Source organism: Lactuca sativa, chromosome 2, assembly GCF_002870075.4.
Source record: "Lactuca sativa cultivar Salinas chromosome 2, Lsat_Salinas_v11, whole genome shotgun sequence".
Classification (NCBI taxonomy): Eukaryota; Viridiplantae; Streptophyta; class Magnoliopsida; order Asterales; family Asteraceae; genus Lactuca; species Lactuca sativa.
This window is the reverse complement of record NC_056624.2, coordinates 164,246,968-164,274,710: the sequence shown is the minus strand read 5'-3', so window position 1 is coordinate 164,274,710 and position 27,743 is coordinate 164,246,968. Positions and strand designations below refer to the sequence as shown.

The 27,743-nt window shown below is 38.5% G+C and overlaps 2 protein-coding genes across 3 annotated transcripts; one reads left to right on the top strand and one right to left on the bottom strand.

The window, feature by feature from the left end:
* The first annotated feature begins 2,895 nt into the window (after nucleotides 1–2,895).
* LOC111902560 (protein S-acyltransferase 10) lies at nucleotides 2,896–5,658 on the top strand. 2 transcript variants are annotated; one of them, XM_023898386.2, is made up of 11 exons: nucleotides 2,896–3,144; nucleotides 3,260–3,374; nucleotides 3,661–3,735; nucleotides 3,856–3,924; nucleotides 4,026–4,169; nucleotides 4,310–4,343; nucleotides 4,451–4,560; nucleotides 4,690–4,776; nucleotides 4,872–4,955; nucleotides 5,025–5,090; nucleotides 5,328–5,658. In XM_023898386.2, exons 1-11 carry the CDS (start codon nucleotides 3,060–3,062, stop codon nucleotides 5,464–5,466), a joined length of 1,008 nt encoding a protein of 335 aa, XP_023754154.1. In that variant the 5' UTR covers nucleotides 2,896–3,059; the 3' UTR covers nucleotides 5,467–5,658. The 2 variants fall into 2 exon arrangements, with proteins under 2 accessions (XP_023754154.1, XP_023754155.1); XM_023898387.2 differs by having other exon boundaries at nucleotides 5,282–5,568.
* Nucleotides 5,659–5,999: 341 nt separating this feature from the next.
* Nucleotides 6,000–8,312, bottom strand: LOC111902559 (uncharacterized). The gene is made up of 7 exons (XM_023898385.3): nucleotides 8,115–8,312; nucleotides 7,900–8,032; nucleotides 7,530–7,633; nucleotides 7,263–7,434; nucleotides 7,036–7,176; nucleotides 6,828–6,952; nucleotides 6,000–6,721 (listed from the first exon to the last, which is right to left on the bottom strand). The coding sequence occupies exons 1-7, from the start codon at nucleotides 8,204–8,206 to the stop codon at nucleotides 6,097–6,099; spliced, it is 1,392 nt and encodes a 463-aa protein (XP_023754153.1). The 5' UTR covers nucleotides 8,207–8,312; the 3' UTR covers nucleotides 6,000–6,096.
* Nucleotides 8,313–27,743: the final 19,431 nt, after the last annotated feature.

Sequence of the window (27,743 nt, the reverse complement as noted above, 5' to 3'; positions counted from 1 at the left end):
CACCATAAACACTCTCCCAAGCTCTAAAGCTCACTCAAGGCACTTTAGGGTTTCAATGTATGCTAAAGGGGATGGAGGCTGACCTAAAATGTCCAGAGGAATGATATAATGTTGCTTATATAGGGGTAAAGCCCCAAAATTAGGGTTTTGTGCTGAAGGGAGTACGCCCCGCGTACCCCTTAGTACGCTCGGCGTACTCAAAGACCACCCGCAACCAACTCAGCCATTACGCCTCGTGTACACAATGAGAATGCCTCGCGTACTCATTGAAACTTTAAAAACCCAAAACTTTATTTGGCCCTAACTCCTTCGTTCTATGTTTGTTTCCGACAAACTTTATATCCACAGAAAGGTGACAAGAAGCCCTATACTTCTAAAAACTCACCTTAACCTTAAAACTTCCTGAACCAAAACCCAAAATTCATAAAGGATTGAGTTATCAAATTACGATTATACTCTTGGGCTCTGAAACACCATCGAACACTCGAATCACTTAGACTATAACACCCACATCCGAAAAGGGCCAAATCCTTTCTTCCCCAAGGACCTAAGCCTTATGATAACTAATAATCGGGCCACCGTCCCGAATAATGAAGCGATTCAAAACCGAGTGTTACACGAAAGTAAGTAGTAGAATTTCTCTTCAATTATACGACTCATCCAAGGACGAATCCAACTCCAAAACCACATATCATTCCGCCACTGATCTCTAACTTTTCACATCGAACCCGAGTCCTTTCTAAATAACCAATAAAACTGATCTTTCAAAGGTTGATCTCCCAAGAAAGCTTCCCGTTGAATTTCTTTGTAATTGAATTCCATAGTTCATCTCTTTATCTTCCCATTATACCAAAATAAACCAAGGATCGATCCAAAAGTGTTCCTTATCTCCCATTCCAACTTTGTATTATAGGGTCGAGATAGGAATAATGTTACCATCATGTAGCAGGTTAATCTAACCTATAATACGTGACCACACACCTTAAATCTTGACCGGTTTACCCAATTACACAAACCCGACTTCATTACCATGTATAACCTTTATCACTTTAACCCAAAGAGCATTTTCATCATTCATAAACCTCTATCTCCATTTTGTAATAATGCAACCTCCATCTTCATTTTTGTAATAATGCTTGATTGAAAGCTTTTAAACTGCCTATAATCAACCCTCTATTCTCCCCACATGTCAAAAGTGATTCCCATCTAATCCATGCCAACTTCTTATTCTCATCATTACCTCCATAGAAAAAGTTTTCCCTTAATATTTTGAAAGTCTTAAAAATCGTTTATGGTATATAGAAAATAATAAATTTCAAGGCTTTTCAACACTGATTTAATGAGAGTCAGGCGACCACCTATAGAAAGAAGATTAACCTTCCAAGGAGACAACTGTTTGTTGAATCGATCTGACACCACAATCTAAATAGTTTTTTCAACCATACTCGATCCAACAGGAAGATCACGGTACTTAAATGGAAGCATTTCCTTCGTATAACATGTCAATCTAGCCATATCCTCCAACTCATTCACAATACCAAACAAATTCGATTTATTTATATTTAGCTTAAGACCCGAAGCTAAATAAAAATATTTTAAAACATTGATGATGTTATTCATATCTTGCTGACCCCATTATGATATCAATATGATATTATCAACTTAAACAAATGAGACAATCTTATCTCTAAATTTTCAACACAAACCCCTCTTATTAACTTTGACTCCACACCATATTTAATTGTAATATTAAGATCTTCCATTGCAAATATAAAGATAAAAGGAGATAAATCTTCATCTTGCCGAAGACCACGATGAAATGAAAATTCTGATGTCGGGATTCAATTAAAAAGAATAGAAGACCAATATGTTCTCAGACATTCACAAACCTATCCCCACCAACGTCTCCCAAACCGAATTGGACTAGAACATAGTCTAAGTACTCCCAACTTAATGGATCCAATCACTGATTTCACTAAGCATCGAAGGCTCGCTTAAGATTTGTCTAACGGTCACAAAAATCGATTATTCAACATCAATAATTTTATCGATCATGTTGGTAGAATATACTATATGTAAAGTAAAATAATATTATTTTTATGCATATAAGAAAATGTATAACTATAATATAAAACAACTTTATACGTTACGATTATAAATATTTAATATAAAATAAAACCAAGACAAATCAAAGTGAAGTTTCAACGAAATAGTTTCCAAATGATGTTTGGATCTTTTATATTAACTATTGTGGTAGTTTTAAGTGTTTGATTAAAATGAGTAGGTTATCGATGGACAAAATAATCAACTTTGGATTAGGGTGACCGGGTAAGTATTTGGAATTTCTAATCGGACCACACCAAAATTAGGTCCGATAAGTTTCAACAGATCCGGTTCAAGATCCATTAATTTCTGTAAGCCGAAAAACCGATTTGATCCGGATGATCATCTCTATTTTTGAGTACATATACAAAAAAACTGGTTAGTATAAATTTGTCAAATTACTTTCGTATTTAAATTCGACAATATCACAATAAAATTATATACGGATAAAGATAAAGATGCACATAAAGATAAGTATACAAAAATTATATAGATAAAATAAAGGAAAGTATATAAAGATAATAATAAAGAAGATACGTGACCGGTTTTAAAAAAAAAATTAAGAAATTACAAATTCAATACTTCATAAAATAAAAATTACAATATATGTTTATATTAATATTCCTAATGAGCATTGCCAAGTGATTAATAACTTAATAGTTAATATTATCTTATTATGATTATAAGACAAAAGTTTAAGCACTAGAGAGTGAAAAGTCTCATAGTGTAAGGACCAAAACAACTTCACTGCATAATATAAAGGACTAAAAGTACAACTAATCCATGATACTTCCCTCTCGAGTCGCGACTTCTGTTCACCGAGCATTCATCCTCTCCGTTTAACACGTTTATGTTCTGAGCTCTCGAAAACAGTTGGAGTGTTCCAGATATGCAAGATTTATAGGTCCAACAATTTCTTTTAGGGTTCGGATCCAGTATCGAGTTGAACGAAAGCGATGAGTTTTTTAGGTAGCTCCGGAGACCCATCGGATAGTTATTCTGATCGATGTTCCAAGTGGATCCCCTGTCTCTCTGATCCCCGTAATAATTACAAGCTTCTATTTTGTGATTATGTGTTTAACTCCTATGTGATTTTATACCTAAGTAATGATTTTGCATTGGGAATGTGTTTTTGGGTGTGTGATTTTCGTTACAGCTAAAAGATCTGCGTTATGTATGCAACTGATGCTGGTGGTGCTTCATCTTGTATTCCTCGGTTTTCTTTTCATCTTCGACAGTGAATTCATGGAGAAATTGAAAACACTGTCTTGGTAATCACTCACACATTTCGTTATACATTATTATCGAAGTAGGGTTCGTTGGTAATTGATTGTTAATTTCACCTGTCATACGACTTGTGAAACTGGTTGTTGCTCTAAAGAGTAGTTATGATTACGCGTTGTAGTTAGCCAATCAATTCGGTTTCTTTATTCAGTTTCTGTATTCAATTGAAAGCTAGAAAAGCTGTTAACTTTGGAAGCTTCTCTATCTATTCTAATTGGGATAAATCCCTTGTCTCATACTGTTCTAAATGGAAGTGTCTTCTCTTTTCTTCAGGTCCACAATTTGCTATTTATTGTTATTTGTGGCCACCATAGTTCAGTATCTTTATACATCTGGTTCTTCTCCTGGGTAAGTCATAACAATCATAATTCATAAAGCATAGAAATATCAAGTTATAAGTCAAATTGATTATGAACTTGCATTAGATTAAATTGAGTATTATGTATAACAGTCATGTTAATGCTTTAGGTATGTGCTTGATGCAATGAGAGAATTTGCTAGGGCAGAAGCCTCATTAAGGGCATCAGAGACTTCAAAGTAAGCACCCTTTTTTTATTTTTATTGGTTCTTTTATTGATGAAGGTAACATATTATCTAATAGTGGTACCATTTTTCTTGTATTTATGTAAATGATCAAGCAAAGACAACCTGCTTCAAGCAAAAAATGACAGTGTAGTTGTGACATTTGATGGAAATCAGAGGGGTGAAAACATTTTAGGGAATAATAGAATGAACTGGACAAAGATGGTGATGGATTTGTATCCAAGTGGGACAGCTGTCAGGTAGACTTGATTGATTTTATTCGCTTATCATGTTTTAATTATGTTTAAAGATCCTATTATGTTGTTTCTTCTTGAGTCTTGACTTAATGGGTTAAGCCAAAAATCATGGCTTAATGTTTTAATTGGTTTTTACTTTTCAGGACTTGCACATGCACTTTCTGTAATGTTGTGCAGGTATCTCTCTTGTTTGAACTTTTTTTTGCATTTCTTTTTTCATTATGTATCATGTTTGCTGATGTGTCAACAACAAAAAATCTGGTCTGAGTGTAACTTTATTGCAGCCTCCAAGAACAAAGCATTGTCATGATTGTGAAAAATGTGTTCTTCAGTTTGATCATCATTGTGTTTGGTTGGGAACATGTGTAGGACAAGGCAACCATTGTCGATTTTGGTGTGTACATCTTTTTTATTTTTAAATTTTATACTAAACTTGATTAATTGTGTGCTAAATTTTACCTTGGATTCAGATAAAATCTCAACTAATTTAAAGAATATGTTCTATTTGGGTAATGATTGACAGGTGGTATATATTTGAGGAATTTGCTTTATGCATCTGGACTGGAATATGGTACATTAATTACCTCAATGATCATGTTAAAGACTCATGGTTTGTTTTCCTTTGACATGTGTACTCATTTTTTTTATCTGATTTTTCAATTAAAATTTTTGAGCTTGATCACTAGACATTTTCGTTTCTTTCAGGGTGAAGGATATATTCGTAATTATAATGCTAGCTATATTGGCAATTTCACTGATATTTCTCTTTCTCCTTCTCGTATTCCATACGTAAGTACTTAGTTTTGTAACACTAATAAAATATCCCTTTTGTAACTTCAATTTGTATTTTCTTTGTAGTTATTTAATCATGACAAATCAAACTACATATGAGCTGGTGAGACGAAGACGTATACACTACATGAGGTTAGTTTGAACCTGTAAAATTTCTCATCTTTTGGTCCTAAAATGAAAGTTTTTTCTATAAATTGGAAAATGTGAAATGTTGTTGTATAAACACACCTATGACGCATAAAAGACGCAACACATTTTGACCAATTTTTTTATGACGATCTAAGATTTAAGTTTTCTTGTCTTCTTTTATGCAATTATTTCAGAAATTATAGCAAAAAGGATGAAACAAGTGTCTGAATAAATGTGCAGATCGATTCCTGAAAGGGTTCATCCATTCAGTAAAGGCGTGTGCAGAAACTTGTATGATTTTTGTTGTGCAAGAACAAGCAATTACAGAATGGAAGCATTACCTTTTTCACAGGGAGTAGATCAAATGTCAATACCATAGACATGTTTCTGGATATTTTATTTTGTAAATGTTGCTCTGATTATATTTATATGCTGGATTAGTTTGCTGTGATATATTGTACTATAGACACTATTTTTGTGACTTCGTTTTTTTTTCTTTCTTTCTGATTCTTGATTTGTTGTGTATGATACATTCTTCTGTGAAGCGACTTGATCATTTCTTTACCCATAATACCTGTATTTACATTTCCTTCATTAATAGCAACATTCTTCAAACTTGTAAACGTATAATTGATGAACTTGAAGGGTCTGTATGCTTGCTTAAAGTAATAAACTGATACACAATGATATAAATTCTCGATCTTGACATTCCAAACTAATCATTCTTGTGAATTGGTTCGCTACAAATATAAACAAAAATAACATAACTGACATTCGAAGTACTAAAGTATACCGACATTTTTATCTATTTTGCCAACCAAAGGGCTAATACTTGCTGCATACATACATGTAGATGGATATATATATATTGAATAAATGAATGAAGAAAACTCAAAAGAAACAACCAACCCATAATAAAAGGAAAGTTGATATTCATATTCTACCAACATAGTATAGTGTAATTTCGTCATATAACATACCAAAATGCTCAATAAACAATCTTTTAAGCCTATGGTTTATGATGCCTGAGAGCTTCAAAACGAGCTGCCAGTGTATCATAATCCGGGAGCTTCGGATGCACCCGCTGACCTTGTTTCATATAACCGGAAGGCGGTGCGGGTGCACCTGGTGCAGGCCGGTCTGGTGGACCACCAGACCGGTGGTCATGATCATGATCCATCTCAATTTCTTCATCATAATCAGACTCAGATTCATCAAACTTCACAGATGATGATACTTTATGAGGTGCAGCAGTATTAATTGTATGCCTTCTGAACAGCTTGCTATCATCTATCTCACAATCTGATTCATCAAATCTCACACCAGATGCATTGTAACTGTATCTCCTTTGACCCCCTTTGGTATTAGTAGTAGTTGTATTTGTATCTACTGCTGATGATATGTGAGACCTTTCAGAGCTCTGTCTTGATGTTTTCGCATAATCAATGGAGTCAAAATTGTCAGAGTTTCTTGAACCAAGTCCATGTGGTTGACTAGTTGACTGATGTGAGTCTTTGTTTGCTAAGTATGCAGCTGCTTCTGCAGCTGCAATTGCCATCTTTGCTGACTCAGCAGCAGCTTCAGCAGCTGATTTTGTGTCATTGAATTGCATGTTTTGGCCATTACCCGAGTATCTGGAACAAAAAAAAGAGAAAAAAAGGGTTACGTTACATAAAATAATAGTATTTACTTTTAATAAACAGATGAAATGAAAGTATGTTGCTATTTCTTGCATTTTACCTGCGTGATGGTGGGTTGTTTGGCTGAACAAACTGATCCGATGTACGATTCACAGGCTGAACAAATTGGTCCGACATAGAATTGACAGGCATGCTAGAAGCACTCACAAAGGTCTGTGGTCCATCCTGCAGAAAAATAAGAAAATATTAATAAAAAAAAATGAAATGGAGAATTATAATCTATAAAGCACACTATATCATACACTCACAATAAGCTTTTCAGGTGGCTTGAGAAGTTCTGTTTCAGATTCTGTTGTGTCCCATTCAACCTGGTATTCTTTGGCTATTTCCTTTAGGATTTTCAACTTTACCTCACCAGGAGGGGTTTTAACAGAGAGCTTCTCAATAAGCTGCGAATAATAAATAAAAAACATCAAATATTTATCATCTTCAAGTAATAAGGCATCAAGAAATGTAGAATTATAAGAACAATCACCATTCGATTTACACCACAATCAGGTCTTAGATCAGTAGCTGCACCAACAAAATCTTTGCCATATTTCTTCTCAAAAATGTCCCGAAGTGCAACCAATTCTGGAATTTCAGAACATCGAGGTGCTGCAAATATTAAACTTGATATCCCTTCTTTTAGATCCACTGGACACTCTCTGAACATATGAACACAAAACAGTGAGTGATTTTGCTGACATGGTTGGTATACAAATGAAATGATAAATTGTTTTATTTTTTCCTGTAAATGTACCTTTGCTTTGCAATGATTGTAAGTCTTTGCACGATTAGTTCACAGAAGAGCTCAATAAACTCGTTAGCAGCTAGAATATTCTGTTCTCTCATCACATGTTCAACCTTGATGTGCCAAAAAATTCATGTCAGCTATTTCGTTTACAATCAAGAAAATATTCGGTGTAGTTATCCATAGTAATCTTAAAGATTACAAATTGACAATCAAAAGTCAGACTAATGCATTCTGTTTCAAGATTAGAAGCCAACAAACCCTAAATCCTAGCATCAAATTCAGCATCACATTGTTCAAAATATCAATTTCAGAAAAAGAAAGCTAGGCAAGGAGGTTTCTGGTTTCAAAAGTAAAATATGAAAAGAAACGAACATACCCTAATACGAGCAGTGGCGTCTTGACCAGACTGAAGTAGCATAGCAATATCACGTCTCATCTGCCTCACCACCACCTGTCTCTTGTTCCTCAGAAGCTTTATCCGAGCCACCGCCAATTTCGCCGCCGTCTTGCTGTAATTTCTCAAAAATCAACTTATTTAGAGTGAAAAGTTGTCAAATAAACTTTAAAAGATAGAGAAAACGAAGATCTGACCATTTGGAGGTGTTGAAGCCTGTGAAAAAGAGAGCAAGAGTGACTTTCGCAGCCTTCTTCCAATGGCGTTTGGCTCCGGCAGTGATGCTCATCTTGCAATGGTGGTGAGTAGAGAGGGAGAGAGAAAGAGGGATTTGTATGGGAATTTGTGTGTAAGTGCAACGGTCGGGAAGAATTAATTAAAAAACGGAAAGAAAAGAGGAACGTGGCCTGATGAGAGGAGCCCACTATTGATAGCGACACGAATTAGAAACGGATCTTTTCCGTTTACGAAGTTCAGGGTTCGGATTCCTATTCCTTCTTAAGGAAGCTTTTAGGCGGAAGCGGTAGATTTTTTTTTTATCACGAATTGTGGTTTCTTGTCATATTCAAAGTGTCATATTTTCTTTAAAAAAATTTAATTTAAAAATAAACTTCATTTTAATAAAAGAAAATATAAATTTTCATTTAAAAAAAATACATTGCATTATTTAAAATTAATAAAGAAATAACATGACATTAAGAAAATCTTACAAACTTAAAAAAATACACATCAAACGATTAAAATAACTTTAAAAAAATAAAAATAAAATAACTAAAACATACCACATAAAGTCGTTATCCGAGAACTCGCATTCCGAATCATTCAAGGGATCTAATTTTAAGTTAAGGTTAATGTGTTGAATCCGTAAATGTATTCCACAAAGTCCGTATGAAGATATAAAAATTTGGTTTTGGTTTGAAGAGATAAATGATTTATTTTATAGGTAAAAAAATTAAATCTTAAATGTTTTGACAATTCAATGGTCAATAATATCATCCACCAATCACCGAACGCAACCAAAAGAGAGAGAGGTGTGGCCAAACTGAACCTAAGACCGTGTAGGAGGGCGGTGTTCCCCTGCATATGTGGCAAAAGGTGTCGTCTCTACCGCATCACCCTCAAGTCTTTATATGGTGGAGTGATGTCAAATTTGCCACAGTCAATATAAACGTCACATCAGATTTGTCACACTATAACAAAAACTTGTCATTTACATGAAATGAGTTGCCATACTTGTCATGCAATTTTTTTAAATTAATTTATATATATATATATATATATATATATATATATATATATATATATATATATATATATATATATATATATATATATATATATATATCATTACCTATATGCTAAAGGTTTCTTTTCCGGTACATGTCGATGGGGTCTTCCCTCCTCCAATAAGAAACGTTGGGCGACCACTTTTAACGTTTATTGCTTTTTCGCCTCATATATTGCTAGCTCTGTCTTCTCAGCTGAAACGTGTCACTGTTGCATTTAGCCAAAATTTGGTCCAATTGAAATAAGCGGCTTACTTTTGGTCCAAGTAAATTAATCGATGTTACAACCATATATTGAAGGTAAGGTGTCGATGGTCGTCATTTTGTAACATGTTTGATTTTTCCCCCACAACTTTAGTTGAATTTTCCGGTCGCAACAGACCAAAGTAAGGTTTCTAAATTTTGTGTGTTTATAGTTGTTTGATGTCTAATTTTGTTCCGAAAAGCTAAGTCCGCTTTCTTTTCTATATAATGACTTCCCTAATCTTTCCCATCTTCATTGCCATTCTTCCTCAACTAATTCGGGTGCAGCTGACACGTTGCCTCCTGCTTCTCTAATGAGACGTGTAGTATCCCCAATATTTTGTCTCTTTCACGTGATTACTTTCATACACTTTCTTATGAGATTTTTGATTTTACCTTTTTAAGTTGTTTTTTTTTTTATGGATTGTGGTTGTTAGTCATTACAAGTACGAGAGATAATTTATAGGTTTCAAAAGAAGGGATTCAAATAGAAAGGCTTAAAGATTTTTGAATGCTAAAAACATCTACCATGAGTTTGTATTCTCTCTGACTTTCAGGGTTATTAACACACTAATCATAACTTTCCATTACTAAGGGTTTTATAGGAACATTAAAGTCGATTCTTCTCCCCTTCTCTCTTTCCCTTATTCACTAGAAGCAGGTGGATGCTTTAGTTAAAAGTGAGAAGGTGGATTATACCAAAAAATGTTGCTTTTATCGTGTTTTCATTGAGTTCTATAAGTTGTTGCTATGAAATTCTAATCGATATCATTGAAATAATTGTTTTTTAGGTGATGTCTAGCCAGGATGAGATTAGATATTTACATTTACCTTACATCGTTTAAGAAATTCGATGCACTTCTGTTAGTAAGACCAACACATCTCTTTTCATTTGTTAAGGTGCTGTTTGTTTTTCTATAAAAACCTCTTCAAACCACTTATTGTTGCGCGGCGCAGCACACGCGCATCACTTTCCCTCTCGTAGCAACTTGTTTTTTGGAAGACTTCAGACTACAAAACATCTGCGCGTGTGCTGCGTGGCGCAGCACTTGACTCAATGTTTTAAAAACCGGTTTTTTAATTGAACCGGTCGGGTGACGTTTTCCGGTTTAACCGCTTCAACCTCTTCAGCTTACATTTTTTTAACTTGATTTTTTTTAATTTTTTTTTACCGTTTTATTAATAATATTTTCAATTTCAGTTGCATCTTTTTTAACGTGTGTAATTTTTTACGAACTTTGTAGACAACAGTTGCAATACTTTCTTAATTTTTTTTATTATTTTCTTTTTTAATATTTTTTAAAATTAGTTTTTTTTTTTCTAGAATAAAACTATTAGCTTCTTTTACATTTTTTTAAGTTTTTTTTTTTAAAAGTTTTATATTTTTGTTTTTTTACATGTTTTTTTATTATTTGTAACAGCCCGGAATTCCAGGTATTGTTATATTTATGATTTTAGGTGTTTTAAGAGGGGACTCGACGGGTTGGAGCCTAGACTCGCCGAGTAGGATCGCGGATCTGGTCGCGGGTTCGCGACTGGACTCGACGAGTCCAGATATGGACTCGGCGAGTCTACGCTGTTTAGCGAAAACCCTAACCGTTCAGGTTTGGGACGTATATGAGGGACCTTATGGCCGTCATTGTTCACCCTAGCCTGTTGAGAGAAACCCTATTTCGATTGTGAGCATCTGGAGCAAGGTAGAAGACCATTGTTGATTTTGGAAGTGTTGTTTTGCAAGGAAGAGGAGGCTTGGTTAAGGGAACAACAAGAGAAGCCACGTTCTGAGGATTGGGGACACAGAGAGCACCTTATTCAGGTAATATTTCGAGTTGCTTTCTTCTATGTTGATGTGTATATGGATTTAGGGTTTATTGAACCCTTTTGTGGCTAGATTGAGTGTTACCTTAGTCCCCCAAGCGATTGGAACCCTGTATTGGGACCTTTGGAGGTCCAGGATGTCCCATGCCTGAGCATTTCGGGAATCAATGGAGGTTTTGGATTGGAATCCTTATGCCTTAGGTCAAAATGTAAATTATGAGTCATGGGGTGTATTATGAGCACCGAAATGAGGACCTTACGTGATGAATCAGTCTAGGAAGGCCAGACCTATGAATGGTCGGAGCAGATCTGACCTTAGAAAGCAGTTTGAGCGGTTGCATGGCATGGACTCGCCGAGTCCGATGAACAGACTCGGCGAGTGGCTTGAAGATTAACTGGGACTCGCCGAGTTGTTCTTCAGACTCGGCGAGTTGAGTCGGGGTGGCCCCGCGATTCTTCCAGGAGGAACTCGTCGAGTCAAGAGGGATACTCGACGAGTAGAAAGGGAATCTTAGAAGAATTGGTGAGGACGTCTAGACTCGCCGAGTCGCCCTAGCACTCGCCGAGTCCGGTCAAGTTGACCGTTGACCGTTGACCGTTGACCAGAGTTGACCTATGTCTGACTTCTTAGGGATAGTCAAACTTAGAAGATAAAAGTGTTAATAAGAGATATATGATGTTATAGGGAGATTGTAGCTCGGCGGATCGAGCACGAGTGATTTCGGGATTTGCTAGCTTTCGATATTCACGAGGTGAGTCTTCTCACTATACTATACCCGGAAGGGTTTGACTGTGTGACCGGAAGGTCGGATATGATATGAGATATATGTGCTATATATGATAAGTTAATTGTTATACGTGCTATGTATGTTATGTGGGTCGGAAGGCATTATGTAATGGGCTGGAAGGCGATTATGTTATGGGCCGGAAGGCGTTGTGTTGTGGACCGGAAGGTCGGCGTGGGTAGGACCGGAAGGTTTACCCAGCAGGGACGGAAGTCCCCTGAGACACATGGACCGGAAGGTCAGGGCCTGGAAAGGCGTATGTGCGTAAGTTGTATATTGGGGAACTCACTAAGCATTTATGCTTACAGTTGTTATGTATGTGTTTCAGGTACTAGCGAGGACCGTGGGAAGGCGCCGGTGTGATCTGTACACACTGATAGATGTTTTGTGATTTTGGGATTCAGATGATTTGTATTTTGACATGACACTTGAAATGTTTATGCCTTGTTTTGAATGAAAATAATTTATTTTGAAATGAAAATTTTGTTTGAAAATTTACGTTGTTACATTATTATTTCAATGTTTTAAGACTAGAATTATTAAATTCCGGTGTTGAGAACTATTTTCAGTTTATAAAATTAGTTTATTTAAATTTCAGTTTACTGCAGCAGTCTGCAGATGTTAAAAAACAAACATGCTTCTTATTATAGGCTGCAACCGTTTGTTCCACCTCTTCAAGTTTGCAGAGGTGGTCCGCAGACTTCATGAATTTTCGCTTCGAAAAAACAAACAACACTTAAGTTTCAAGCAAGTTACAAACATACAAGCATCTTGATGAATTTGGAGGTGCAGTACAAGGTTGGTTGATCAGTGGCTTGGATTGTTGAGGATAACCTTCATGCCTTGGGTAGTTTCACTTTCTTTTTATGAATTTCATTTTCTCTATATTATAAGACAAAAAGAGTGTCAATTGGATTATGAGATTATGGCCTGTGTTAGGATTTAACTTCAACAAAAATGAAAGGAATGTATTTCTCATGAATTAGACATATTTATGAGTCGTTTTTTTCAAGCATCATTTACAGGTGGTCCTTCTTTAGAAGAGTTGATGTACATTTACACCCTCCGTCACAGTTTTTGATGGAGTTTTTATGCACACTAGATGTTTGATTAAATGCTTGAACTAAAATAGATGTTAACAAATTTGGTAGTATGTTCAGTGAGTTAGTTCAATATTCTAGAACTTCAAATTTGGTAGATGACAATCGTATTTAACATATACAAACTTTTCTTTCTATGATTAATTTATTTCCGTCGATGCGAAGTATTTTTCAAAAGAAAAATCAAACTTTTGAGAAAGATATGTATCTTGTTCTTTCAGGTTGTTGGATTGGTGTTTTGCCTTTGCTAACAAAATATGATCCTACACTAAGTATGGTAGGCTTCATCCTTTTATTTTTTAAAAGTAGGTAATAAGTATGGTTGGTGGACTCGTTGATGTTTTTCACTTTTCTGGGTATGTCATCTTTTGTTTTTGATGTGTTTGAATAAATAGGTTTTATATGGTATGATGGTCATAAATGGCCAGTGTTAAGCTGCAAGCGAGTTTAGGATTCTTTATAACTAAATTTTATAATCATCATATTCAATAACTTAAAGCACAATGTATGCATGTTTTTAGTTTGATTTAATATTAGTAATGAACTAAAAGAACCCATTTCAGGAAGAAATACCCATGGGTTTCTTCGGAAAAAGTTATTTTTTAGATTGTATTATTTAGCTCAAGAAACAATCAAATAAATAGCCTTTTAGAGCTTGATTTGAGCGGTTTAAGGTTAGCAAATAGAGGATTAACTAATATCAGATAAATAACCTTTTATCGATGTTATGTTTGTTTTGATACTATCTAACATCATAGAAACTGCAGGGCTAACTAATATCAGTGAAATTGATATTTGAAGTAAGATGTTTTAAATGAATGCTGAAAAAAATAGGTTTTCTCCATTTTCACTGATGGTAATCAACAAAAGGTGACAGGGTGATGACTGATGATGGAGTGTTGGATGGTGATTTGGAAGAATATAAAAAGAGTAGTGATATTGACTAAAAACCTTTATGTATGTGTTTTGCATTTCAATTATTTGAAGTATGAACAATGTACTTTCAGGTTCACCTTGTGTCCTGACTATTTTCTTCTTTTCTCCTTTGTTACGTTGTAATGGCTATACTATTTCCATGTAACACTCCGTTTATTAAATAAATAAACAAATAAATAAATTAATGAATGGATAGTAGCCCTAAAATCAATAATAATTTAGCAAGGTGTGAGTTTCGAGGAGTTAACTGTCATAATTTTAGAAGTTGGGTTTAAAAGTGTAAGTTCCAGATTGGTTTTGTAAATATTTAGGAAGGCAAGGACTGCTTGGTAAATTATTGGGATTTAATATGTAAGGATATATGGAAGCAGGGGCTAAAGAGTAATTTCTGGATCTAAGTTGAAAAGGTTTTGTAGAGGAGGGGCCATTTGGTAACATTTGGATTTAATTTGAAAGAAAAAAAGGAGAAGGAGGGACTAAAAGTGTCATTATGGATCAATGTTTTGATGGGACGGGACTTATAAACATGTCACCATGTAACCCTAACCCTAGCTCAAACTTCAGCCGCCACCATTCTTTCTCTATTGTGCAACCGCCACTACTCGACCCCCCTTGTTGTTCCGATCAACCAAGGTCACCGGCGGACCATTGTTGTCGATGAAGCTAGCCTCACACGTCCCTATTGCCGATGATAGAAAAGACCGTCGGAGAACCACCACCACTTGAATGTCGTTATCGCCGTTGTCGTGTTCTAGTGGAGGCACAACCTCCATTCCCCATTGCAGCAGCCTTCTCCTCCTACTTCCGCTCCGTCCCGCAACCGTTAACTCACATCTGCCCACTGCCGCCGTCGCCCATCGTGACTGTTTCTTTTGCATGTCATCTCCGGTCATGATTTCCGTCAAGAAGGGTGGATGCGGACGTCGCTGCCGTTATCCTAGTTGGAGACCGAGAACCTTCCTCTTCTCCACCCCTTTCTGTTGATGTGCCATTCTCGCCGCCGCTCTGTATGGATGTGGAGTGTTGCTGCCATTGATAGCCGCTACTGCTACCCACCACTCCGAGTCACCGTCGTTGCTATAACATCCCATTTAAAATTGAATAATTAAATAATAATCCCGGAACCCCAAGAAGTAATTTTATTATTATTTTTTATTATTATAGTCCAAAAACCAAATAATAAATTAGCTGTGAGTTGGTTTTGGGAAGCCAAATGACAAGATTTGAATCTCCAGGGGTTAAAGTGTAATTTTGGGACTTAATTTGTAAAGATTTTAATAAGTCAAGGGGTGTTTGGTATTATTTGGACTTAATATGTAAGGAGTTATGGAAGCGGGGACTAAAGAGTAAAATTTTGGACCTAAGATGAGAAGATTTTGTAGAGGAGGGGCTAATTGGTAAGATTCAGACTTGATTTGTAAGGGTTTTCAGAAGGAAGGGTTAAAAGGGTAAATTTAGGACTAGTTTTGAAGGAAAACAGAGAAGGGAGGGCCATTGTTGTTATTATGGTTATGGGATGAAGTTTATGAGCTGGGTATATAACTCGTCGCTACCCTCGTTCAAACCCTAACCATACTTCAAACTTCAGCCTACCTCCTTATGTATCCCCTACCGTCTGCCACCCTCTTTCCCCCACCTTCGGCGCCGTCCCTCCACTGTTTGAACCACAAGTTGCCAATCTTCTCTTCCTCCATTCCTTCTCCTTGTTGTTCACCATTGTCTCTACCGGGTTTAGTTACGCCGCTGCTTCTGTCTCCGTTGTAGAGGTCGAAGACCAACAACTCAAGTGGTAACCAATGTCGATACCGCATCAGTCGGAGACCAGAGGAGCGAGTCGTACCCGTCGCTGTTGTTGTCCTTAGTTAGAGGTTGCCCGAAATTACCCCTTCCCGTATCTCTAGTTGTGATGTGTTCGCTGTCGTCGTAGTTTTATGATGGTTGAAGGCGAAGACGACGTGGGACGTCGTGGTTATTGATGTCATCGACAGCGGATGCAACCGCCTCTCCTCTGCAAGAGCTGTTGTTCTACATCTCCTCCCTGTTTCCTTTCAACGCCATTTCAGCTTCGGTCTCGTCCGTCGCCGCTCCAATGGTTGTTCCGCTCGCCACCGCCACCATACGTCACCAGGTGGGTGGTTGGGTTCCTTTTTACGAACAGAAGATGTGTGAGTGTGTGTGGCGAGCTGGCTGGAAAACACAAGAGGGCCACTACCACCTCTGTGAGGTGGTGGCTAGCACCTCGGACCACCGCCTGCCGCCACAAAGCGGCTGTATGTGTGTGTGTGTGTTATTTGGATTGTGTTGTAATGTATTGTAATCGGCCAAAATAATAATAAAAAACTTATAACCACCATTGTGAGGTGGTGACTGCCGCCTCCTGCTGCCACCAACCGCCGTGTTGGGTGGCGGTGTGCCTCGTTTGTGTTTTGACGTGTTTGTGGATGCTTGGACAAAATGGGCCCAATGAAACCCTAATGGGCCCAATAAAACCCTAATTGACCTAAAAGCCCAACCATTTGATTAATCGGCTAGTATTTAGGTTGGAAACCCTAATTAGGGTTTGGAAAACCCTAATTTTGGGATTGATCGGGACTGCACGATAATTATTTATTAAACCTAAAATAATAATTAATAATCATTGGCAAATTAACCTAAGGCAATACTGGACTTAATGGATTAAGTCCTTAATGGGTTAAGTAAGAAACACTTAACCCTAATTGTCATTTCATGTGGAAACCCTAGTTTCACTTGGGCCTTGAGTTGGGCCTTTCTATTGGGCTTTGGTGATTGGACTACTAATGGGCTTTCCAAGAATAAGTAAATGGACTAAATAATTGTATGGGTTTTAGGATAACGCCTATGTGAGAATCTTGGGCCCAATTTGGAAAATTGGGCCATAGATGAGCCATAATTGGGCCTTTATGATTATGAGATATTGGACCATTGGAATGCCAAGTATTTGGACCAGAATAGGTGGTTGGGCCTTAAAGTAAGGCCCATGTGAAGGGTTGAGCCCAATTTGGAAAATTGGGCCATAAGTTGGTCTTTGGCCCATTACTTTGACTATTAGACCTTTGGAATGTGAGTTTGACCTTGGGCTTGGAACCCAATTATTAGTTGGGTATTGTTTGATGTTGACAGTTCGGGAATCTGTCAACCAACAGCTGGAGTTTTATCCACGGGACTTCAGCAGTACCAGGTGAGTTGTCCTCACTATACTAATAGGGTCGAAGGCACCAATGCCGACCCTTTTTGGATTTGTATCCAGGTTATTTACATGATATGTTATTGATTTACATCCTGGTAATTAGGATGGTGATATGCTTAGTGACCTGGTTAGGTTGGTATCCTGGTATATAGGATGATGTTATGTTAGTGACCGGTTAGGTCTGTATCCTGGTTATAGGATGTTGCTATGATTATTGATTTGTTAGATCGGGTTGACTGTTGTTTGGTGGTCAAACCAACAAATGATGGGATAAAATAATAACAATAAAACTCTAATAACTGCTACTTCAAACACTAAAGATAGTACAGAGTAAGTAGGGTCGGTCTACAGGAATACGGGACACTTATTTAGCCACATTCTCACACATCATACAATAAATGTTAAAATGGGGGATTATGTTTGAACTTGAATTAAACGTCATAAATAAACAAGATTAATAACAAAATTCAGTAAAAGAAATACATTTTCGATTCAGATTCCTATCCACGTGTTGTGTTATAAGATGTAATATGACTATGATCCATGTTCAATCTAGGTTGGTGATTTAGATATTAATAAACTCTAATATCCAAGTTAACAAAAGTATTCTATTCAAAACATGTTCTTTAAATAAAACTTCATTTAATTGATTCAATTCAATCAAGCTCTTGCATCAAATCATTAAATGATATTAAGATCTTGCAACAATTACCAACAATATCCAACATTCCTCATAAGTTCGGGAATATGAACATCTAATCTTTGATTACACTAATTTTTTTTGATCTAATTACAACCAATTAAGTGCACGTTACTAACATCAAATCATAAAACATATACGAATTTCATAATTTGATTAACTAGATTGATAAGAACCCTAATTTATTGATCAAGTGAAAAAGAGAACTAATCAAACATATAATTAAGATCAAATCAAAGATTACTAGATGATAAACATGAAGTCAAGTGCAAATTACAATCTAACAACAAACACTTAGAAATTTGGAATCGGAAATGATAGAGAAATCAGCCACACATGTCTACGTCAAACTACAAATTCAACAAGTTTGATCTTCAAGTTAACTTACAAAAAGCAAATTAAAGTGTTTCCAAGATGCTAGATGATGATATAAACTCCCAAAATCGCCCCCTTGTAGTTCCAAGTCGAAGTTATGTTTTTGTGTGCCAGGATTTAATGATAAATCGGAAGTTAAGAATTCAAATTCCTATCAGATCATGTTACACGACCCGTGTAACATATACCTTGCCATTACACTGCCGTGTAATGATCCTGATGTGTTGAAAAGCTTCCAAAACACGGCCGCGTAACGTATGCCTTTCCAAAGTGCGGGCCGTGTAATGAACTGTGAAAGAGCCAATTTCCAATTTTCTTCATTTCTTCAATTTAGCTCCGAAAGTTCCGAAATTTCACCGATAGCTTCTCTTGACCATCCTAAGCATGCTTCAATCTTCGAATCACCCTGGAACATCCACATAAAATGGTAAAATATCGATAGATCCTCGATTATGTCCCTAAATGCAATATGTATGAAAATTATACTAAAAATACAATGCAATGCTATAAACATGAAATTATCCTATGAAAAGGTGCAATTTATGCACCTAACAAATCTCCCTAAGCTTGAACCTTTTCTTGTCCTCAAGAAAGAACAAAAGAAAGATAAAAACTGGAGAAAAGAAAAGAAAAGAGGACAAAAATCTAGATCCTAAATGCGGAGTCCAATGTGATGAATATAACAAAAAAAAACAAAACAAAATGATCCAACCCAATTTGTAACGCCCCAATTCTTAGGTATTGATTTAAATGAAAGTTTATTTGGTTTTAAGACCTACTCGACGAGTTGGTTGCCATACTCGTCGAGTAGCAGCGGGTTGGATCGCGTATTTAGTGGCCTACTCGCCGAGTTCATGAAGAACTCGACGAGTAGGAGCTGGCAGATAAAACCCTAAATCCCGAGGTTTTGCACCCTATTTAAAGAAGCATAAGCCTCCTTTGGCCTCTTTACAGTCCTTTTAGAGCTCAGAAAAACCCTAATTCATGTGGTGCTTCATTCTTGTGTGTCTTAAGCTTTAGGAAGGAGTTTTTTTGGAAAAGAAGAGCTTGGAGGGCAAGAGACTAGGAGCAAGGAAGGCGTGGGAATCAGAAATCTACCTCAGTTAGCATCATTTGGAGGTATCAAGTTGTCACCTTTACTTCATTTTCCTTCTAGACCTCATTTGGTTGAGATTTATGGTTTTTATGGTTTGATTGAGATGATAATGTGGGATATGAGCTAGATCTAAAGTTGTAACTTCAGATCTGGACCCTTCTTGGGTTCTAGAGTCATAAAGCTCCGAGTTTGGTCATGTATGAAGCCTCCTTGAGTATAAAACCCCATTGTGAGCTTGGATTTGACATTAAGAGCCTTTGTAGCCATGCATGCACGTAAAGTTTGCAACTTACGTGAAAAGCATGCTTTAGAAGCTTGGATATGTAATTTGGAGCCACTGCATGGCTTAAAAGAGTCTGTATGGCTTAAGGACTAAAGGAACTCGGTGAGTCTCAAGGTCGACTCGGCGAGTCATATGAAGATAGGCCTGGACCCGATGAGTTGGATGAACAACTTAGCGAGTCTGATGAAGACTGCCGTAAACTCGACGAGTTGTAGGAACAACTCGGCGAGTCGGTTGAGGTTTCCCCAATTTATGTATGTGTGTGTAACCGTCAAGTTGCAAGAAGGAAACTCGACGAGTGGCCTTAGGGTTTCGATCGTAAACCGAAGGAACTTGACGCGTCGCTCTGGTGACTTGGCGAGTGGACAAGTACTTCAAGGAACTTGGCGAGTAGCCAAGGGTACTTGGCGAGTTAGGGTCAACATGGACTGTTGACCTTGACTGATGACTTTGACTTTGACCAGGGTTTGATTAATTGGCTTATGGGTTACCTTGAAAGGTTGGGAACTTATGAGTATGATTATATTATGGTAATAGGTGGTGGAGTTTTTAACAGTGATCCAAGAGTTGGAGTTCATCTACCGAGTCGACATCTGCAAGGTGAGTTATCCTCACTATATCAATAGGGTCTAAGGCACCAAGGCCGGACCTTTAGTTGTTGTTGTTATGGTATGCTGTGGTTATGATCTGTTAGATCGGAATCAGGATAGACAGTATGTTATGCTCTTATGATCCGTAGGGATTGGTATGTTAGTGACCTGCTAGGTCGGTGCTATAGTTACGAGAGATTGCTATGATTGATGATCAGTGAGATACATATGTTTGATGTTTGTATATGCCAGTATATGTTAGTTAAGCGCACATGGTTATTTGCTTGTTGGTTGGGTTGACGCGATCCTGCTTTGTGCTGAAGGCCAACACACCCTATGAGCGGTCCGGGGAGACTGTAGGCCCACATGGCGGTCCAGTCATGCCGAAGGCTTGGGATAGATTCAGATAAACTGTAGGCCCTGCAGGGCGGTCCAGTCAGGCCGATGGCCTAGTATGCATGTTGTTGATTTTCTGTTACTGATATGGTATTATCAGTATGGTATTGGTATTTTGGGGGTAGCTCACTAAGCCCTCGGGCTTACAGTTTTCAGTTTATTGTTTCAGGTACTTCAGGAGATCATGGCAAGACGAAGACATGACTGTACCGCTCCTCATCCTTATGATATGGTTATTGGGACACTCTGATGCATAACAATTTGAAAACATTTTGTAAACAAATACTATTTGGTTTTATTTATGATTGAAAAAGTTCAAATTTGGCATAAATTTTTTGGATGTTACAAGTTGGTATCCGAGCCTTGGTTTGAGTGAATTGGAGGAACAATCGTGTGAATCCAATCTCAAATCAAGGGAATTTTCGGAATAAATTCTAAAATGGTTTTCAAAATAAAGGATGGAGGATGCAAAGGGTATGATCAGCCGAAGCCTGTAAGTAAACCCCAAAATCCCATACAGTTATTTGATATTATGATATGATAGAACAACATGCTAGTGCTAGGCTAGGAATCTTCAGGAATCGCATGATAAACTTGCTTGATTATATGATACCTACAGGCCTAGGGTTTCTTGTATATGGAATTGACATCATAACTGTAGATGTTTAGTGTATGCATCACAGCTGTGTATAATCAAGATCTTATATCCTAAGAATGTATGATTCGAACTTAGTGTAGGATTGGATATTCGAAAGTTTATCAGGTCCAACGTTATGTGTGGCTAGCATACACTAGTGTTGCAGGGTTGGTGAAAGTTTCATGGATGTGTGAGTTGTGAGAAGCTGTGAGACCAGTTGCGAGATAGTCGATTTTCCCCTAGGAGTGAGGGTTGAGCGCATATTATGTTGATGATAGTGTTAGGGCGTTGTGGTGATACTTGAGACAAATATGGGTAGGTATGGAAGGTAGTATGGGCCCGTACAACTGAAAGCACAGGACCCATACGCGTAGCATGGAAGTCACAACCCCTATGGTTGTGGGAATTGGTCTTTCGATATTATGTTGTTTATCTGACGTCTTGGTTATATTTTTCAATATGGTGATGACGTGACGTTTTACTACTGGATCCAGATCAGGATCAGGTTCATGATCGGGAGACGGAGGGTCGGAGGTGCCGGTAGCACCTAAGCCCGTGGTACAGATAGGGACAAAGGAGTTGGATGCCAGGATCAGGGAGATTCTGCACGACGAGATTGCTACGGCGTTCTGAGCGCAGCTGCCAGAGATGTTTGCGTCGATTAAGACCGCGATGGTTGAGTACTTTGATGAGTGATATGCATCTCTAGCTGGGACAGTTGTCGCTGCAGCCACATCGGCTGTAATCGCGACAGGGGTTGGAGGAGGAGCCGACACGGCTTTCCAGTACCGGGACTTTGAAAACACGAAGCCCCTAATGTTTGATGGTACACAGGATACGATCAAGGCTATGAGATGGTTATCTGACATGGAGGGTTGTTTCTTCACGTGTTCATGTCCTGCTGACCAGAAGGTCAGGTGTGCCCTGAACCTACTGAGGCTTGGGGCAAAGGACGGGTGGAGATTGATGACAGGGTTGTACACTGATGATCAACGAGCTGCTGTTACTTGGGAGTAGTTCCGGGATATGTTCCGCACCCGCTACGTTCTACGCGTTGAGCGGGAGCGGCTTGCTCAGGAGTTTTTGACATTAAGCCAGGATGGGGAGTCTGTGATGGAGATCACTCGTATGTTCACGAAGAGGGATATGTTTTGCCCGGATTTTACTTCAGAGCAGTCTCAGATGACTTGTCATCTGAGTATGCTCAAGATTGATATTCGACAGTTTATGGCTACGCAATGTTGTGAGACTCTCTTGGATCTTCAGGAAGCCACGAGGCGGTGTGAGTTGGAGATAGAGATGCAGTTGAAGGAGCATCGTCAGGTTCCGGCACAGTCTCAGCCGACACTTAAGCGGTCCAAGACCGCTGATACTCAGACAGTGGGTCAGCAGAGCCGCACTTGTGGAAAGTGTGGCAGGGGTCATTCTGGGGTTTGTCAAGCAGGAGGTGGTTGCCACAAATGTGGCAAGGGGGGGGGCACTATGCCAGGGACTGTCGCCAGTCTGCCCCTCCAACAAATATGAGGATTTGTTACCATTGTCATCAGGTTGTTCATGTGAAGACCAACTGCCCGCAGCTACCGCCAAGCCGGCGCAGGGATCCACACCGGCTACTTTGAGGATTGGGGATGGGAGGCCAGTCAAGGTGGAGCCTCCAAAGGCTCAGGGGCGCGCCTTCCAACTCACAGCCGAGGAGGCCAAGGCAACACCGGATGTGCTTGCTGGTATGTTTCTATTTTCTGTTTCAGTTAATATATCAGTGTTATGCTTATCAGTTGTACATGTGTTTAGGTATGTTTTTAGTAAACTCTTTTCATGCTTTGGTTTTATTCGACTCGGGGGCGAGTCGGTCATTTATATATTAGACTTTCAGTAGAGAGTTCAGTGTGTCGGTAGATGAGCTTAAGTGTCCGTTGCAAGTTTCGATCGCCAACGAGCACGGGGTTTCTGCTTCTTCGGTCTACCGGGGATGCGAGTTGGAGATTTTCGAGGTATCCTTCCCGATAGATTTGATTCCTATTCCCATGGGGGAAGTATGTGTGATCGTAGGGATGGATTGGCTCAGTCGGTTTGGCGCCATGATCGACTGTGAGGGATAACGAGTGGTAGTTCGAACCTCAAGTCGGGGAGAACTGGTAGTGTATGGTGAGGGCACCAGAGTGGGAGCAGGGTTTTGTTCAGCCGCTAGGGCTCGGCAGTTCATTCAGCACGGGTGTGCCGGTTATCTAGCGTATGTGATAGATACACGGTTTGGGGATCATGCTTCAGTTTCAGAGGTTCCAGTGGTTAGAGAGTTTACTGATGTGTTTCCAGAGGAGTTACCTGGAGTGCCTCCGGAGAGGCAGGTAGAGTTCAAGATTGATCTAGTGCCGGGTGCGACCCCTATTGCTAAGGCGCCGTACCATCTGGCACCGCTAGAGATGCAGGAGTTGGCATCTCAGTTGCAGGAGCTGCTGGGTAAGCAGTTTATTCGCCCGAGTAGTTCTCCCTGGGGAGCACCGATCCTCTTCGTCAGGAAGAAGGACGGTTCACACAGGATGTGCATTGACTATAGGGAGTTGAACAAGTTAATGGTGAAGAACCGTTATCCACTCTCGAGGATAGATGATCTTTTCGATCAGTTGCAGGGTGTATCTTGGTTTTCCAAGATCAATTTGAGATCCGGATATCACCAGGTCAGGATGAGGGAGGAAGACGTGGAGATGACCGCGTTCGGACTCGTTATGGTCATTACGAGTTCGTGGTGATGCCATTTGGGCTCACCAACGCGCCGACAATGTTTATGGATTTGATGAATCAGGTCTGCAGACCAATGCTCGATCGATCAGTCATTGTGTTCATAGATGATATCTTGGTGTATTCCAAGACCTGAGAGCAGCACGAGGAGCCCCTCAGGGAGCTTCTGGAGGTTCTGCGGAGAGAATGATTGTATGCCAAGTTCTCGAAGTGTGAGTTTTGGTTACGAAAGGTCCAGTTCTGGTGTATGGTGCTAATGCATGACATATGGACTTGGTTGGATTGATAGACTTGGACCATAAAAGTGATCTGGAGATAAGAAGATCATTGGCGGTTGGTCTTGTTCAGAGTCTTTTTTTGAAGGTGGAGAAATATATCATGTCCTATGACAGGTTATTCATTCAAAATTCTAGTGCCAAGGAGAATCTGGAAGACATGGTGACAAGGACGTTTCCTAGAGAGAAGTTCAAGCTTTGTTTGGTCTTGGTTGACGTTCGCAGGAGGTAAGCCCATTCGGGGCTTGATGGCAAGATAGGAGATGAAGTTCTTGTTCGAGGTGGAGTTCAGAGGATGCTGAAATCAAGGTGGAGATTGTTAAATGGACTCGAGCATTTGGATCATGTTCATGGAGCATTTGGAGCACTTGGAACTCAATTGAGCACTTGGGGTTCATGGAGCATCTTACAAAGGAATAGATCATCTGAGAAAGGAATGGATCGTCTGACAAAGGAACAGATCGTATGGAAGGGGGTTTGCACCATGACACTCATCTTGCACCATAGGGTACCTCTCTTGTGCCATGAGGTACTCCTGTTGCGCCATGCATGGCCTTATTGTGCCATGCATGTGCTTGTTGTGCCATGGTGATGTTGTTGCTCAAATTCTTATGTTATTGTGCCACACTTGAAGCCTCTTGTGTCATCTATATTCCTTCTTGCGCCATGGAGTTGTTGTTGCGTCATTTGGTGATGTTGTTGCGTCATTGGAGCTACTGTTTCACCATGATGGCGCATGTTGGACCATCTTGGTCCTTGATGAGCCAAGTATGCTATGAAGTCCTCTATGATGCTCAAGATCGTTTAAGGATACTCAGAAGTTGGTATTGCTCAAGGATTACACCATGTTGTGCCACCATGATGGTTGTTGGGATATTAGTGTTCTTGATACGTGGTGGGATGTCAAGCCCATCAAGCAGATTACACCCTTTGATTGCTAAATAAACATAATATAATGGTAAAAAGGGGTATCGATCCTCGGGGAAATGGTTGTATTCAATCACCAATGCAATTCAATAGAACTAGTGAAATTAATCTAACTAACTACAATTAAACTAAAAGGGGTTTTTTTTGATTACTTGAAAACTAAAATATTTGAATAACTAAAAACCTTGCAATTAAGCAAGTTGATGAGATGCTCAAAGATTAGGAATAATTGGTTAACTAAGGCAATTCAACACAATAAACATTTGTGTGTTTATCATTAGGATCTAATACAAAGCTTATCCTTCATCCCAAATTGGTTAAAGCAATCATGAAGCATGATATGCCAAGATTCCTCATAGGTAGTATGGAGGTTGGGGAAGCCCACAACACACCTTCTTAATTAAGATCAATGGTCAATTGAAGCAATTAATCCCAAGAAATCAATTAGCCTTAAGAATGAAGGAATCCCCAATTCCTAGAGGATGTCAAATGCTTACACATCCATAAAGGAGATATGATTCATAAGCTAGAGATGATTTCTACCATCATAAAGCCTTTGTTCTAGATAAATTCAATGATCCAATGCAAAATCAATGAAATAAATCAACCATTGCTCAATCAAATACTAAGCTCACGATCAAAGCATCAAATAAGCATAAGAATTGCAAACTAGAATCATAAACATGGAATAAATTGATAATCAACATAAATCCTTCAAAACCCACAAACATTCATTGGTTTTAAGCCAAAGTCAACCAAATGAGAGTATTAGCCACTAATGGCAACAAAGTAACAAGAACAATAATCTAATTGCATAAAGAAACTACCTAAGTTCTGGAAAGATGAAAGGAAATGATTTCTAGCTCCCAAAATCGCCTCTTGCAGGTCTCCAATGGTGGAAAATCGTGAATGAGCTTCTAGATATGATCCCCAAGGGTTATGGCAAGCCAAATGACCAAAATGCCCAAACTGGGCAGTTGCGCGGGTACTCGCGCGACGAAAATTCCACCCGCGCAAATGTTGATGTAATACTATTGGTCCACCAAGCCACTCCACCCTTCCACTACCAAAGATTCCTTTGGTCCCCCTCCTTGTCCATGTAATTTGAAATGCACCAATCATCATTTAGCCACCAAATGGATGCTCCAAGCCCAAAATTTGAATTTTATGATCCATCTTCACAAGCCCAAATGATTCAAGCCAATAACTTTCAAAGCACATTCTTCCTCTTTGATTCCGCCAAGCCCAATAATGCCTCGGAAGCCCACTAAGCGCATCTCCAATCAACCCGCAACCGCAACAAGCACCGAAAAACCTACAAAATATCTCATGCAACATAACAAGCACCCGGTATGATCCATACTGAAGAAAAATAAATAAAATACAATGCATTAATGATAAAAAGATCTAAAAATCTAAAATAAACTAATAAAAATAAGGAAATAAAATAAGCTATCAAATCACCCCAAGCTTAAACCTAACTTGTCCTCAAGTTAGAACAAGACTAAAAATGAGCTCGGGATGAACTATCTAAAAAGGAAAAAGAAAGATACCATAGAACTTGGTCAACATCAGTCAACATGGTCAGAATTAGTCCTTCAATGGACCCTACACATCTTCAAAATGTTCCCCGCTTTAGAACCATAAACCACATTCTCAACCACTTGATGGGCGAATAGATCACGGCTGGATGCGGTCGCGGTGTGCAAGACAAAGGAAACAGAGATGCGCCCAGTGGGGGCACTTTAAATCACCAATGTAGACCATACTGCATGAAGGAAAGGTGCCTCTTCACACACTATGATTCCAACATTTATCAGACCAAAGTGTATAATAACGAAATAGGGTTTTGCAGCACGGCCTCCGGGCAAACATCCGGTTTCAGAGGTTTCTCCTTTGTACTGTCCTTTACAGTCTACCGTCTCATCGTCGGGGCCTTTTCTCACCAAAAATCAAAAATAAAATAAAATAAAATAATAAAAACTCTACTTATCCTAAATCTAAACCTAACAACCTAAATCTTCAATCTTGAACTTCTGTTATTGGGTCTTCAATCACATTCGCTGCTTGACACTTTTTTTTTTTTTTTTTTTTTTTTTTTTTTTTTTTTGCAAACTAGATATATAACATAAGTCTTGAACTTGGAATCTTGTTCTTCTTTTGTGTTGCTCTTTTTCTTCATTTTTCTTCTTTGCTTTTGTTGCTTTTCTTGAATTATCTTTAATAGGCTCTTATTGTCTTCACTTTTTCAAATTTCTTCATTCTTTGTGTTGCTTCTTGGAAGGTCTAAGGAATTTCACCAAGTAACATAGGACTCTAATAGTGAAAATTGAGTGATAGATAGAGGCTAATATGAACACCTAATGATCATTGACAATGTGCCAAGATCAACTAAAAAGGGTGGGGAATGACTCAAAAATGGGTGTTACCGAAAA